The sequence below is a fragment of the Emydura macquarii genome, unplaced genomic scaffold (genome assembly GCF_026122565.2).
Source record: "Emydura macquarii macquarii isolate MOO-44397 ecotype Brisbane River unplaced genomic scaffold, CSIRO-AGI_Emac_v2 contig_1597, whole genome shotgun sequence".
Taxonomy (NCBI): domain Eukaryota; kingdom Metazoa; phylum Chordata; order Testudines; family Chelidae; genus Emydura; species Emydura macquarii.
In genome coordinates this window covers 2,349,795-2,363,905 of record NW_027131734.1, presented here as the reverse complement: position 1 = coordinate 2,363,905, position 14,111 = coordinate 2,349,795, and the positions used below count along the sequence as shown (strand labels likewise).

Sequence of the window (14,111 nt, the reverse complement as noted above, 5' to 3'; positions counted from 1 at the left end):
GCTACACTTTTATATAATATGTACACTACTTTTTAAACTTCTGTACAAAAGTTATATATGGAATCAAAACAGGAAGACTGAAGGATGCTTCATTCAGTATTTCACCCTCTGATCCAAACCCCTCACTTGCTCCCTCTGGGACCTCTACACCATATCCTTGAGCCTCTCTTACACCTCAGTCCTTAGTCATTAGGACAAATTCCTAATCCAAGTTCCAAATCCTAGTGTTAATTTATTATTATGATTTATGACAGATAGCAATTTGGCATATATGTACCACACCTGAATATTCTCAAAGTGAGAGAGGAGAGAGAACAATTCAAGTAGAATATGAGGCTATATTTCAAGGAGATGGACCCTAATGGGCAAACTATAAAAACTGACCCCTATATACTGGACATAAGACTACCCAAATGCGGAGTTCCATTAGCCCTAGTGGAGCCACTGAAGAAGAAACTGGCAAGCCTGCAAAAAGGCCTCATTACATTCACTAAAACCAGCACAGAGTGGATCAGAATTCTATTAGTGCTGAGAAAACCATCAGGTAAACAGAGGATCTGCACTGACCCAAAACCTCTGAACAGAGCATTGAGAAGTCACTACATATTACCAGTGATTGAGGAAACACTACTCAATTTATCCAGGGAAACAGTGATATCAAGACTGAGTGCTGGCATGTAAAGCTAGAAGAGACACCTTTTGGCAGGTACTGCAGGAAATGAATGCATCAGTCTGGCCCCAGAGGTGTTCCAGTGTAAATTGAACCAGGCCTCATCTGACAGACTGTGCCAGGCATAAAGACTGTAGATGATGACATTCTGCTTGTAGGAGAAGTATATGACTGAGAAGAGGTAATCCAGAACCATGATACCAAGCTGCGCCAACTCATAAACAAGTACCAGGAGTGGAATATTGGATTGAATGCATACAAGCTGAAGCTAAGGAGAACTGAGTCCCCTATGTCAGACATCTTTTGACCTCTAAAGGACTCAAACCAATCTCTGAGAAACTGAGAAACATTAAGGAAATTCCCTGGCCAAAGGATGTGAAGGGAGTCCAACAATTTATACCGATGGCCAACTATCTTCACAGATTCAGTGCACACCTATTAGAAGTCTGTAAGTCCTTGAGACAGCTAACACACAATTATGCTGCGTGGGAATGGTGAGAGACTCAAGAAGGGGCAATTGAAAGAGTAAAGTAAATCATAAGCAAGACACTAGTCCTGAAGTACTACAGCCCTGCAGAACAGCTAGAGCTTCAGTGTGATGCCTCAGAATGAGTCCTAAAATCAACAAAGTCAGCACCCCACCGGATTTTCTTTTAGATCCCTGACACACAAAAAGAGGGAATGCACAGATAGAAAAGGAACCATGGGTTCTGCTATGAGGGATGGAACAATCCCAACAATTCACCTTTGGGCACAATGTAATTGTGCACTCTGATCACAAGCCATTAGAAAATATCATGAAGAAGTCATTGCTGAGTGCGCACTCAAGCAACATGTTATAGACTCCAGCAGGTTGATGTACGCATAAAGTACCGTTCAAGAAAGATATGATGAGTAAGGCATACCTTCCAAAGTACAACACTGATGTGGAACAGGAGATAGAGTCTGGCCTGGTCTACACTGGCAATGGAAGTTGACGTGACACTGCTTATGTCGACCCCCTAAAGTTTGCATCTCCACTGGCACGTAAGTTCCACTGATCTAAATTGCAGTAAAAGTCGACCTAATAAAACCACTTCCGCAGGTGGCATACCACTGAAGTTGAATTCCATGGGTCGCATTTGCATCAGTGTAGGCAGAGAACAACGTAAATCGATGCCATTGGCCTCTGGGAGGTATCCCATAATGCTCTGCTGTGAGCACTCTGGACATTCGCGCTCTGCTGTAACGTGGCCATGTAAACAAGAAATAGCTCCTCCCCTCAAGCCCCAGGAAATTTTGAATGACCATTTCTGATTTGGACAGCGTGGAAAGAGCTTTGTAGCTGAATCACTCATGGCGACTGCACAGCCCAAACACGCTCCAGCTTGGAGTCGACCAGAGGTCTTGGATCTCATCGGTCTGCGGGGCGAAGAGTCTGTTCTGGCTCAGTTCCAAGCCAGCAAAAGAAATTTAGATATCTACGAGAAGATATCTCACAGCTTTTTGGAGAAGGGGCACAACAGGGATGAGCAGAAGTACCACGTTAAGATCAAAGAGCTGAGGCAGGCTTATCAGAAAACTAGGGAAGCTAATAGCTGTTCTGGCTCCTCGCCCAAAACATGCCACTTTTAAGAGAAGGTGCATGCGATTCTCGGCAATGACCCCACCACTACCCCATTACCCCAGAACATTGTTCATTACCCCAGAGCAGCCCTGCCACACACAGGACAGCAGGACTGATCGAGATGCCAGGGAAGGCACATCTGGTGAGTGTGTGAGACAAATCTAATTTTTGCAGTTATGTTCCCAATCCAGCTTCTTAAAAGTAGTTTGTGTTTTTGTGGGGATGGGTTTCCCAGGTGTTGCCAAATTTCAGTGGAGGTTTACTCCCAGAACAGACTATTTATGTGCACAGGTATGCTCTGAGAATCCTCTTTGGATATCTCAAGGAAACTTTTATGTAAGTAATCTAATCCTTTGCAGAAGGTTTCTGGGGAGGACAGCTTTATTTCTTCCACCACGGTAGGAGACTTTACCCTGTCACTCTGCTATTAAATGAGCAGGCATCATCACGGAACACAGCATAGCTGCATAAGGGCGAGGCCTGTACCCCGATGCTTGCAGCAAATCTTCTCTTTCCACCTGCGTTACCCTCAGGAAACTGATATCATGCATGGTCATCTATGGAAGATGGCGCAAGTTTAAAATATCCAACCAATACAGTCACTCCATGTTATTCCTGTACCATAGCCAGTGTCCCTGGGCGCCTCCCCAAAACAATTCCTAGTACTCGTATTGTTGCAATGGGCATTATGGGTCAGGACACTGGTTGCTCTATGTTTTCTGCTGCTACACTTCACCCACAGCATCCTCTAATCTGTTTTGTCCACCTCCTCCCAAACCGGTCCTTGGGATGTTACAGGGAAGCCCAGTGATCCCTCTCCTGGCTCTCAAGTGTGGATTGTGGATTTTAGTGCTAATTAAACCTCTCCATACTGGATGCAAGGATCCTTTGCTTACCATGTCTGGAACGCCACTCCGACCCGTCCACTACTTACAGATTGGAATGTGGGTCTGGCTTACCCTTGTGAATATGAAGGGGAGTTCTTTTTACATTGTAACATTTCTTTTACTACTTTGAGTCACCTAACAATGGCAACTTTGTGTTTGTTTTTCTTACAGTTGACACTTTGGTCTTCAGCCCACCTTTCACAACTCCTGCTGAAAGACTTTTCCAGATTAGGAAGCAGAAAAAAAAAACCGCAGGATGACGTTTAGCAAACTAATGAACGCCTGGAGGATGTCCTTGTCTGAAAAACTAGACATGGATATGGAATACAAAAGATCAGCACAAGAGCAGGAGCATGATACACTCCCTCTGCAGCCCCTCCAAAACACTCCGCTGCCTACCACTTTGTTATCAGCCCCAACCTCAAAGCCCTCTATGAGGAGGCTGAGCAGGGTGCAGTATGTGCTGCATTCCACACCGGTGTAGGTGAGCAGAAAAACGCAACAGCCCCTTTAAGAATTGCACGAAACCACAGTTGCTTGCACAGTGACACTTCACAATGTTAACTTATCCTCGTTTCCCCCCATTGAAACGGGTCACAAATAAAACTGTATAGCTTTAAAAAATATCTGTCTTTATTCATTCATAGCTTGGGTGGGGAAAGAATGGGAGGGGGCTGCTGGTGCAAGGGTGGGAGATGGACAAAAGAAAGGCACAGCACAGACATACATTACTGCAGTTCATTGCAAAACCGGTTTTTCAATGCTTCCTTTAGATGAAGCACTCTGTGGTTGGCTCTGAGTGTAGTGTTGGAATCTGGCTGCTCAAAATTTCTGGCCAGCCTATCAGCCTCCATGACCCAACTCTGGGGGAATTTTTCACCCTTTGTTTCACAAAAATTATGGAGCACAAAGCATAACTGATGAGATGTTCTTTTCACTGATGTCAATCTTAGTGAGTAGACATCTCCATCTGGCTTTTAAACACCCAAATGCACATTCTACCACCATTCTGCACTTGCTGAGCCTGTTATTGAAACGCTTCTTCTTGCTGTCCAGGTGTCCAGAGTTCCTAAAGATGCACGGGTCATGCACCTTTCTTGACCACCCCACAGTGATGTGGGTGAAACGTCCCCTGTGATCCACAAGGGCCTGCAACACCGTTGAAAAGTATCCCTTCTAGTTTATGTACTCTGTGCCAAGGTGGTCAGGTGCTAGGATAGGGATATGCATGCCATCTATTGCCTCCCTCACAGTTTGGGAACCCCACTGCAGCAAACCCGTCCACTATGTCCTGCCCTTCATAGCAGAAGTCTATTAATGGCCCTGCACACTTCCATCATAGCAGCTCCAACGGTGGATTTACCAATTCCGAATTGATTCCCAACTGACCAGTAGCAGTCTGGGGTTGCCAGCTTCCACAAAGCGATGGCCACTTGCTTCTCCACTGTCAGAGCAGGTCTCAAGTGAGTATTCACACACTCCAGGGCTGGGGACAGCTCCACACAAAATTCAAAGAAAGCGGCCTTTCACATATGAAAGTTCTGCAGCCACTGCTCATTATCTCACACCTTCATAACAATGCAATCCCACCAGTCTGTTCTTGTTTCCCAGGACCAGAACCAGTGCTCCATGGACTGAAGATGATGCGTGACAGCCTGCAGTAAATGGGAATTGTTTTGCTCTATGGTTTGTAGCAGGGGGGCCTCATAATATCGCTATTTTCCGTGCTGCGAATCCTGTCTCGCCTTGGAAAATACTGCAGGAGAAGCCGTGAGGTATTTTTGATGCTCACAATGATAGTGCAGAGTTGAGCGGGCTCCATGCCTCTCCAGCAACGGTGTGTGCATGGCATAGAAAAACAGTGTGAAAAAGCGTTTGCAGTTTGTTTGGAACAAGAAGGGAGAGGGAGGAAACACGTTGCATCATGGGAAGACCACAGGCTTCCCAAAAACCTCTGCAGTTAGTTGCACTGTGGGATAGCTACCCACGGTGCACAGCTTTGAAAATCAACCTAAGCATGGCAAATGGGGATTTAAGAGCCCGACGCAGAGAGCGTGGTGTGATCACAGTCCTGCGACTTTTATAATTCAGCAGATGAAAGTCAATTTAAAATAAATCGACTTCACTCTGCAATGCAGACATACCCTCTATCAACATGCTACAATACCTTTGCATCTCTGATGGGAGGCTCCAGGCAAACCAACAAAATACTGAACAGGTTGGGGTGCAACAGGCACTAAAACAGATCATACTCAAAGGCTGGCCAGATGCCAAGGAGGAAGTACCACAGATGAGAGTTAAGCTGTATGTCTGCAAGACATGATTTTATTTAGAAGGAGCCAAGCAGTAATCCAGCAGATTTAATAGCGGACATCATGAGTCGGATACATGCTTTACACACCTGGAGATAGAAGCTTGGTTAAGATGAGCAAAGGGGTATATCTACTAGTCAGTAATTAATGCCCAATTCAGAGCACACAAAGAATAGTGCAAGATGTGCAACAAATAAAGTAATCAACAGAAGTTGACTACCACCTCATGAAATCCCAACTCAAACCTGGGAAAAAGTTAACTTTTAATGACAGGACCTATAAGGTAACAGTAGGTTACTATTCACATTTCTGGGAGGTGGACTACCTGAAAAACACTAAGGCCAGAATTGTCATCAGCAAGGTACAGCAAACTTACATACTATGCTCACACAATGGCTCACAATACACTACGTTAAAAAAAAAAAGACAACATCAAGTTGGCAGTCAAGAAAGCCAAGAGACTGATGCCAAAGGCAACACAGACAGGAAGGGATTCTTCTCCCTAACAACATTGCAGCACCGCAACATACCCCCCAAGGGACTAGAGAGCAGCCCAGAACAAAGACCAAGGAGTCAGAGAACCAAGACTCTGCTTCCCACGAAGGGCAATCTGCTGCAGCCCAGCACAGGAACAAAGGACAGTACATTAATGCAGTTAAAATAATACCAAAGTAAGTGGGCACCCCACTACAACAAAAGGAGCCAAGGACCTGAGGCCACTACACAGAGGTGAGCAAGTCTAGGGTCCAACTGTCAAGCAGCCACACAAAGCAATGGCAAAAGATAACAGTTCAAGCTGCAGTGGAACACACGTCAAATACGGAAGGTACAGATTCAGAACAGTGGCAGAGATTAAAGCAAAGACAACTGAGGAATAGCAGTGGACAGGAAGGTGAGGACCGGGGGAAGCAAGAAGAACCTCAGCCATCAGCTGGCGTGACATTGGATAGTGGGAAGAAATGAAGTATATGAGTAATACAGAGGACCAACATGACACCAACCAATAGAATAAAGGCAGCAGCAGGTTACCAACAGTGGTTACACAAAAAAAAAGTGGGAGACTGATTCAAAGACCAGCATACATGAAGGATTATGAGGCCAAACAGTTTGCAAGGGATAGTTGTAAAGACCATGTCCCTAGAGTGTGTTATGTACTAGTAACCCCTGGCTCCTGCAAGTCAAACACTTCTACAAAAAACAACAACAATTGCTAAAAGGAAAGATGTAGCAATCTGCATGGAACTTGGAGGAAGGAATACAAGTTGTAGGAGGAAACAGTCTGAAGGAGGCAGTAGGTATATGCACATCGCTAGAATGCTAGCTGTAATTCTAAACTTATTTCTTTGTCATGCACTGAAACTTTAAAATACAACAGATTAGATTTTCAAAAATCAAAGTACACTTTTGAAAATCTGGCCCTAATCTTTTTATAAGTATTTTCCTGTTTTAAGAAAATTCTATCAAGCACAAATAACCTTTTTTTTAAAAATCCAGCAAACCTTGATGAAGCCAAAAAAAATCAGGACAAAGTACATCTTTAAAAATACTACCTAATGGCAACGCTGTGTAAATGTAATTTTTTTTCTTTGACTCACCTCTCCCCCATTAACATACTCCATCACAAAACACAAACGATCCTTTGTCTGGAAGGAATATTTCAAAGACTTAAAGAGAAGAAAAAACAAAAAACAATTATCTTCACATATTAACCTGATTTCTAGTTATTAGAATGATAGCAAAAATTTAATTGCATCTTGTTAAACAGACAAATCTGATTGCTGGAATGTATTATCATCACCGGTTCCTACTACTCTACCTGAAGCACTTAACTATGAGAGCCATTGACAAGAAAAGTCTACACATTTTGCTCACTCAGCAGAATGTACATTAATAAGATAAATATTAAAAACACTATGTTGCCACTAAAAATAAGCACAGTTTTCTACTGGCATTTCTAATCCTACTTTGAAATTAAATGTTTTCCTCACTCCCAAATGTGTGGTATAAACCACACATCTTCCACCACCTTCCTCTCCTCACTCTAATACCACACCAAACCCACTTTTTCCATAGTACCCATAAGAAGATTACAATATTATGGGAGGAGGGGAGCCAGAAGGAACCTTCAATGTGATCCCTATATCTGTCTCTATCTTATCTTCATAGCAGATATTGTCTTTATTTTACTGTATTTGTACAACGATGAACACTTTTTCAGTGCCAAATGAATAATACATAAAATTATATATCATTTAAAAATATATAACAATTAATAATATAATTTTAAAATTTTGTCTTCCCAAGGTTGAACAGATCATGATGGGCCAAATTTAATTCCTGGTGTAAATCCACTGACTGTAAATCTACTACAAATATGCATTTGGCCCAATTATTTGAAATGCGGTGTAGCAAGATTTAATGTAATTATGAAAGGATAGATCATGACTTAACAACGTACCTAGAGTAAGTAGAGCTGCACGTTGTTGTGCTGTCCCTAGAGTAGCCCAGGAGGGAGACTGTGGCTAAGGGAGTCAACTGCCCTGCTGTTCTCCTGGCTGCTCTGGGAAGGGAGAAAACTGTGCTGGATCTATACCTGGTACAGCATATAGCTCTCAGACATACCAGATCTGTGACCAGTGTGTTGGGGAGCAAGGCCAAGGCTTTGCCCACTCCCCGCCCCTGGTACCCATATGCGTCATATGTGCCTTTGTGCTATTGGGCAAGCTGGGCACAATCTGGCCCAAAACGTCTACTTGGTCTGCCAAGTATAGCTATGTCAGCCTCAGCCTCCATAAAATAGCTTTTAAATCAGCAAAATGAACAACAAGTCATCAACATGACATTCTGCTCTATACAGAGTTTATGATGAATATCTGAATTATACATGACTTCAAAGGAGAAAATTATTACTTTTTAAGGGAGAAACTAAGAAATTATGTCAATCTGTGTAGTAGGGGCATTATCTATCCCCTGAAGAACAGAATTAATTTCAGCTCATCTTTCCCCTTTCTATTTATGTTTACTTAAATGAAGGTGCAGCTGGTCACAAATTTTTTAACTACATTTTTTTCCATTGGAAAATGCAGTTTCATCAAAACCAAAATTTTTGTTTTGATAAATTTCCTCTTTCAAATTAAAAAAAAAAAAAAGAAGCTGTGACTTTGACCTATTATCAGCATTTTCAAAACAAAGTGTTCAATTTCTCCATGTGAAATTACTTCATTTTAAAATTTAATTTATAGTAAAAATATTTAAAAATTAAAAAGGTTAAAATCAAAATAAAACACTGAAATCAATTAAACAAAATGTTTTCATTGGCCAGATGCAATATTTCTTTCAGATATTTGGTTCATAAACAGTTTCAGGATTGACTTGTCATCCCAATTGGGACTGGGAAAACATTTCAAAATCTCAAAAATTCTTGCAGGAGAGGAAAACCGCTTCCTTTCCAGCTCTAGAAGTACTATAAGAGGGGTTGCTTGGGAAACACAGGGAAGACCTCCCTCTATAGGAAGGCAGGGCTCAAGAACCACAGTTATCAAACTGACTTGAAGCCAGAGATGAAGACTTTTCTATTTATTTTCTTCTTAATGATAAATAATAATTTTGCTAATTTATTTAATCTTTCTTATTACAAACACAAACACTTTAGGAAATGACATTTCTGAAATCAACTGTGGGTTTCTTTTATCCTGATCGAATAAACAAATTTACAACTGGTAAATGGTCTTATTACTAATACTTGTGCTGTAACATAAGCATGCAAGGCACTTTCATATCTGATGAATCTACTGTCACATGTTCTAGATTCTAAATGGGCTATCCTAGACACATATTCTTGCCTATCTTTGTACTTTGAGATTTAAGAAATTTCTGAAGTTCTGATTTCTCCCAATACACTTTTATAATAATGTTTTAATATGTTAAGTTTAATATAAATCCAAAAAAATGTATCAACCATATATCTGTTGCCTTCCAAATCGTTTGTTTATCATAAATCAGTTTATATATAGTTTATCATGCTTATATTATAATTAGCTTTATTTTTTTTAAAAAGATATATAAATCTATAATAGTCTACCAGATTAAAGTTACAACCCACTAATTATTATTCTTTGAACACAGTAGAAGATAGGAATAAAAATGTTTGTTTTTTGGGGGGTAAACAGTTTTATACTGGGAAGCTGCTTTCCTGAACTGTAGACTAAACATAATTTGCAGTGAATCTCAAATGGATTTAATCTGACTCTATTTCCTTCATTTTGCTATTATAGAATAAAAATGGTGAATACATTTTATTGTCCAGAATATGTATTTTAAAACATTTAATCAGCATATAGTACACGAAGATACTGAACTATTGCTATTATATGTTTATTGCCAGACACATTCCTCTGTGCTGAACTGGTGTGATGTGTTTCAATAGCTTGTCTTCAACTTCTAACAGTTTTAAATCCACTTTCTTCTGGTCTCTTCACAACATGTAAAAAATTCTACAACTTAATTTTTATTTTAATGGATAAAAGAATCCATAAAAAACTGTAACATTTTAATTTTTAACTTTTTAACTAATGCTTTGCTCTCATATAAAATAGGCTCTATCAAACTATTAGATCCATTAGTATTTCTAAACCGCAAACCTTAAAAGCATTTTCCAAACTCTAATATTGCTTACCATAAACTCAAGATATTTGCCACCTTAATTCACATGAGTTATGATAATCTTTTTAAAATTTATTTATTTACAAGTTTTTTCCAATAATGGTATATCTTTCAGGTTGAAAATTACCTGTTTAAAAAGATTATTCTATATTCCCAATACTTACCGTTAAAAAAGGGTGTCTAGTGTTTTTTAATACTCTGCTTTCTGTAAGAGTGTGAGCCACTTCATCCTGAATAATAAAGGGTTCAACATGAATTGAGAGATGAAAATTGTATTTAATTTATAAGTGTAATTTCGCTACTTCAGAAAAAACAAAGATACAAAACCTTAAAATAAGATAGCACATTCAGTTTTGATCATTTCTATTTCTTTTCAAAGAATTCCATCATTCAAATATTTTCTAAAAATACTGATAGAAAATTAAGGATAACTCCTAATATGGAAAAAGTTGAATTAACATACACTGTATTTGAGTCCATATATTTTCTAGTACTAATGGATGAACTATTATACCACTCTTTGTACAGGAGTAAATTATTAAGGAATTGATGGTTTAGAAATATGGACAACTTATGTTCTGATGTGAAGCAGCTAGTATTACATATGAAACAGTCTACAACTTTTCATTAATCAGTAAGGATTTACTTTTGTATCAAATGCAGATAAAAACTGGGAGGCAACTGCATACATCACAGCCAAATGAATCTTAATATGAAAGAAACTAAAATTTTCAGAGGCTTAGCTCTGTATATTTTTACAATAAATGCATAATTAGAGTAGCAATGAATCTCTATTTGAGTTTTAAAATAATGTAACTCAACAATATCAAAAATGATAGTCTGATTTGCAGTTCACAAAGAAAATTCCTTAAAATAACCCCACAGCTATCTGCGTTATCCTAAAAAGGGTAGGAGGGTCAGGAACTCACTGTGTGGGTTGCCTAGCAACTGCTGAATATCATAGTGAATGGAAGATTAGTTTGATGCGACTCAGAAATATCAGCAATAACACTAAGCAAGCGTATTTGTTCAGAATATACTTTTTAAATACGGATGAAAATAATGAAAATATAACATTACTGTACTGTACATATTAATTGGTCTATACTATGAAGATAATGTACCCTTAAGCTACAAATTAAACAAATATGCCAAGAGTTATAAATTACACTTAAAAGAAGACTGTTAAATTAAGAAGTTAAAAGTAACAGCAACAAAAAGTTAACGATTAAAACATTATGTCTTTTAGTGTATGAAAATGAATAGCATTGAAACATTTAACGTTATGCCTGCAGGCATAACAACAGTTTAGTGGAGGAAATATGAGGATTTTCTAGCACATTTTTAGAAGTTTCTGAAAATCTTTTTCCATAAAGAAATAGAAAGGGCAATGTAAAGTAATTTTTTTAGAACTCTACTTCATATTCTATGCTATGTGAATATTCCCCTCCCCCTTTTTTACAGTCTGAAACTCTGAGAGTGGATTTAGTACCCATAAAAACATCAAAAATACCTCTCTCTTCACTTCATAGTTATTGTTCCTGAAAGCATTTGATGATGTATTTGAATACTTCTGGTCCCAGCAATTCACACCTGGGTCTTAACACATGGGTGGACCTTTATTTGTTACAAATCTTTTTCACATTTTTCCTATTTAATTAATTTAATAAAACTTCTCAAACTAAAACTAAAATGAATGTTAACGTTAAGTTTATATCTTAAAATAAAAGTTTACATCCACTTTGACTCCTTTCCTAAAAAGTCTAAGATACCATTTGAGTCACTCGCTGTTGAGATCATCATAAGCAGTTTCTGTATCCACACTCAAGAGAAGGTGAAAAGAAGTACAACTAATATTACGATTTGGGAAGGGGGGCGGGGGAGGTCTTCCCCTTCAATGTGGAAACAGAAACTACTTAAGCTGTCACCAAAAGGATGGCACCCAAATGCCCATCAATCATCATGGGGAAAAGGAACCACAACGAAGCACAACATTTACCTGTTTCTTAAAACTTATGGAGCTGCTAAACTGTTTTAGAGAATTTCACATTCAAATAGCAAAAGTAAATAAAACATGACATTTTTGCTTTGCAATGCAATTCTGCTCAGAACAGTGACTGTGAAAATGGCACCCACATATTCAACAGATCTACTTTTTTTACTCCATCATACGTTTGCTTTTACTTACGGAATAAAGCCCCCATCCTGTACATACTTAAAACGTGCATAAAATAAGTCAATGAGACCACACACACAAGCAAAATTAAACACATGTAAGTGTTTGTAGGATCAGATATTACTTCAATTTACTCTTGGTAGCTCTGCAGAGACAACACAACTACGAGTATGTGAGGTAGATTCTATTTCCGCTTGTACAAAAAACACTGACAGAATTATTTTTTAAGTTCTAATCAGATATACCTATGCAAACCCCTTATAAATAGTAGGACTGTGGATAGTATGTGTATGAATAGTATTCAAGGGCCTACTTTGGCCTGCAGAACCTTTGTTACTGGTGATGTGGAAGAAAGGATTGAGTCTTGATTTCTCAGGTTGGGTTTGCTGGACTAAAAGTTAGAAAAAACCTCTATTACTTGTAAACGCAGCACATTTGAAAACAGCCAAGATTTTCAAAAACAGGAGCTTTTAAGTTATCTAAATATCCGCCTGAGTTTCAGAAGTCCTGAGCACCAAACAGCCCCCATTGGATATCAATGATCAGTATCCTAAATATGGAGATAGGAACCTAACTTAAGGTATCTTTGACACACAAACAAACATGGAATCCCACAATGCAATTTGAGACACATTTGGTAACAATATTATAAAAATCAAGTTATTCTGATTCTTATCTTGCTTCCCCCATTCCTGCTGTTCAATTCTGACAATTTCATAGCTGTTACATCAGAAACCTTAAACTTAGAGATTAATGCTTTATTTCATTTGAAAGCTGGGATTCTCAGTTGCTTTAGGTAGCACAGAACATTAGAATGGGAATTTTTAAAAGCACTAAGCACTGGCCTAATTCTGCTCCCATTGATTTCAGTGGAAGCTGAGTTAGGCCAACATGGAATGCTGTTGAAAATCCCATTCTTTAGCAAATAAGAAACTAAGACCTCAGCTGGTGTAAACTGACATAGCTCCACTGGAGACAATTTACACCAGCTGAGGAAGTGCCCCTTAGTGTCTAGTTTTAGCAATTCTCATAAATCATGCCAGAATTTAAGTGTAGGCATAGGGAGAGAAACAAATTAAATCAAATGCAAAGGTTAGGTCCATTATATCTCACCCTTCTTGAGGTGCAAACAAATGTGTACAAATGAAAGGCTGGGAATTACCAAAGACATATAGCTTTTGTTTATAACCTCAGTGGTTCATGAGGTATAGGGCATTAAAAGCTGTCAATGATCCCTTTGACTTAGAGTGTTTCTGGCATTGGCTCAGGATTTAATAATACTGGTAGCAAGTTCCAGACAAATGAAAAGTTTGATCTGTCACAAAAATTGAACTGGGCAGATGCCATACAACCTTCCTGTAAACAGCTCTGCCAATATATCTCAAACCAGATCCATAACACACCTATTGTTACAGTCCTGGTTTTCTTTAGTGCATATTACAACAAGATATAAAATAATTATATGATGTACTTAAATGAAGATTACACTGATGCTGAAGAACTTATTTTAACTTGTGACCTTAAATGTGAATTTAAACACTGAGCTCCAAAGGTTAAATGTTATCATTATTTATAAAACTCTGTGGATGTACTTGATGTTAGTGTGCTAATCAACTGTGCCAACTAGCCTGTCATGTTTTTGCATGTGGTGGGAAGGGAAAGAATCTACCACATCGTTTCTGAAGACTCAAGTATATCCCCCATTCTAACCTTCACCAGGACCTCACGTTATTGCTACTATCCTATCAGCTATGGAAAACTCAACACCACGTCCTCCAAAATTATTAAAAGTAATCTA

The 14,111-nt window shown here is 38.9% G+C and overlaps 1 protein-coding gene across 3 annotated transcripts in view; it reads right to left on the bottom strand.

The window, feature by feature from the left end:
• The window catches only part of AKT3 (AKT serine/threonine kinase 3), a 268,842-nt gene that overhangs the window by 69,963 nt on the left and 184,768 nt on the right, over window positions 1–14,111 (bottom strand). For all 3 annotated transcript variants that reach the window (XM_067555260.1, XM_067555262.1, XM_067555261.1), the window contains exons 7-8: window positions 10,302–10,367; window positions 7,071–7,139 (exon numbers count right to left, since the gene is read on the bottom strand). In XM_067555260.1, coding sequence (XP_067411361.1) covers window positions 7,071–7,139; window positions 10,302–10,367 — 135 coding nt within the window. The remainder of the gene's footprint in view (window positions 1–7,070; window positions 7,140–10,301; window positions 10,368–14,111) is intronic.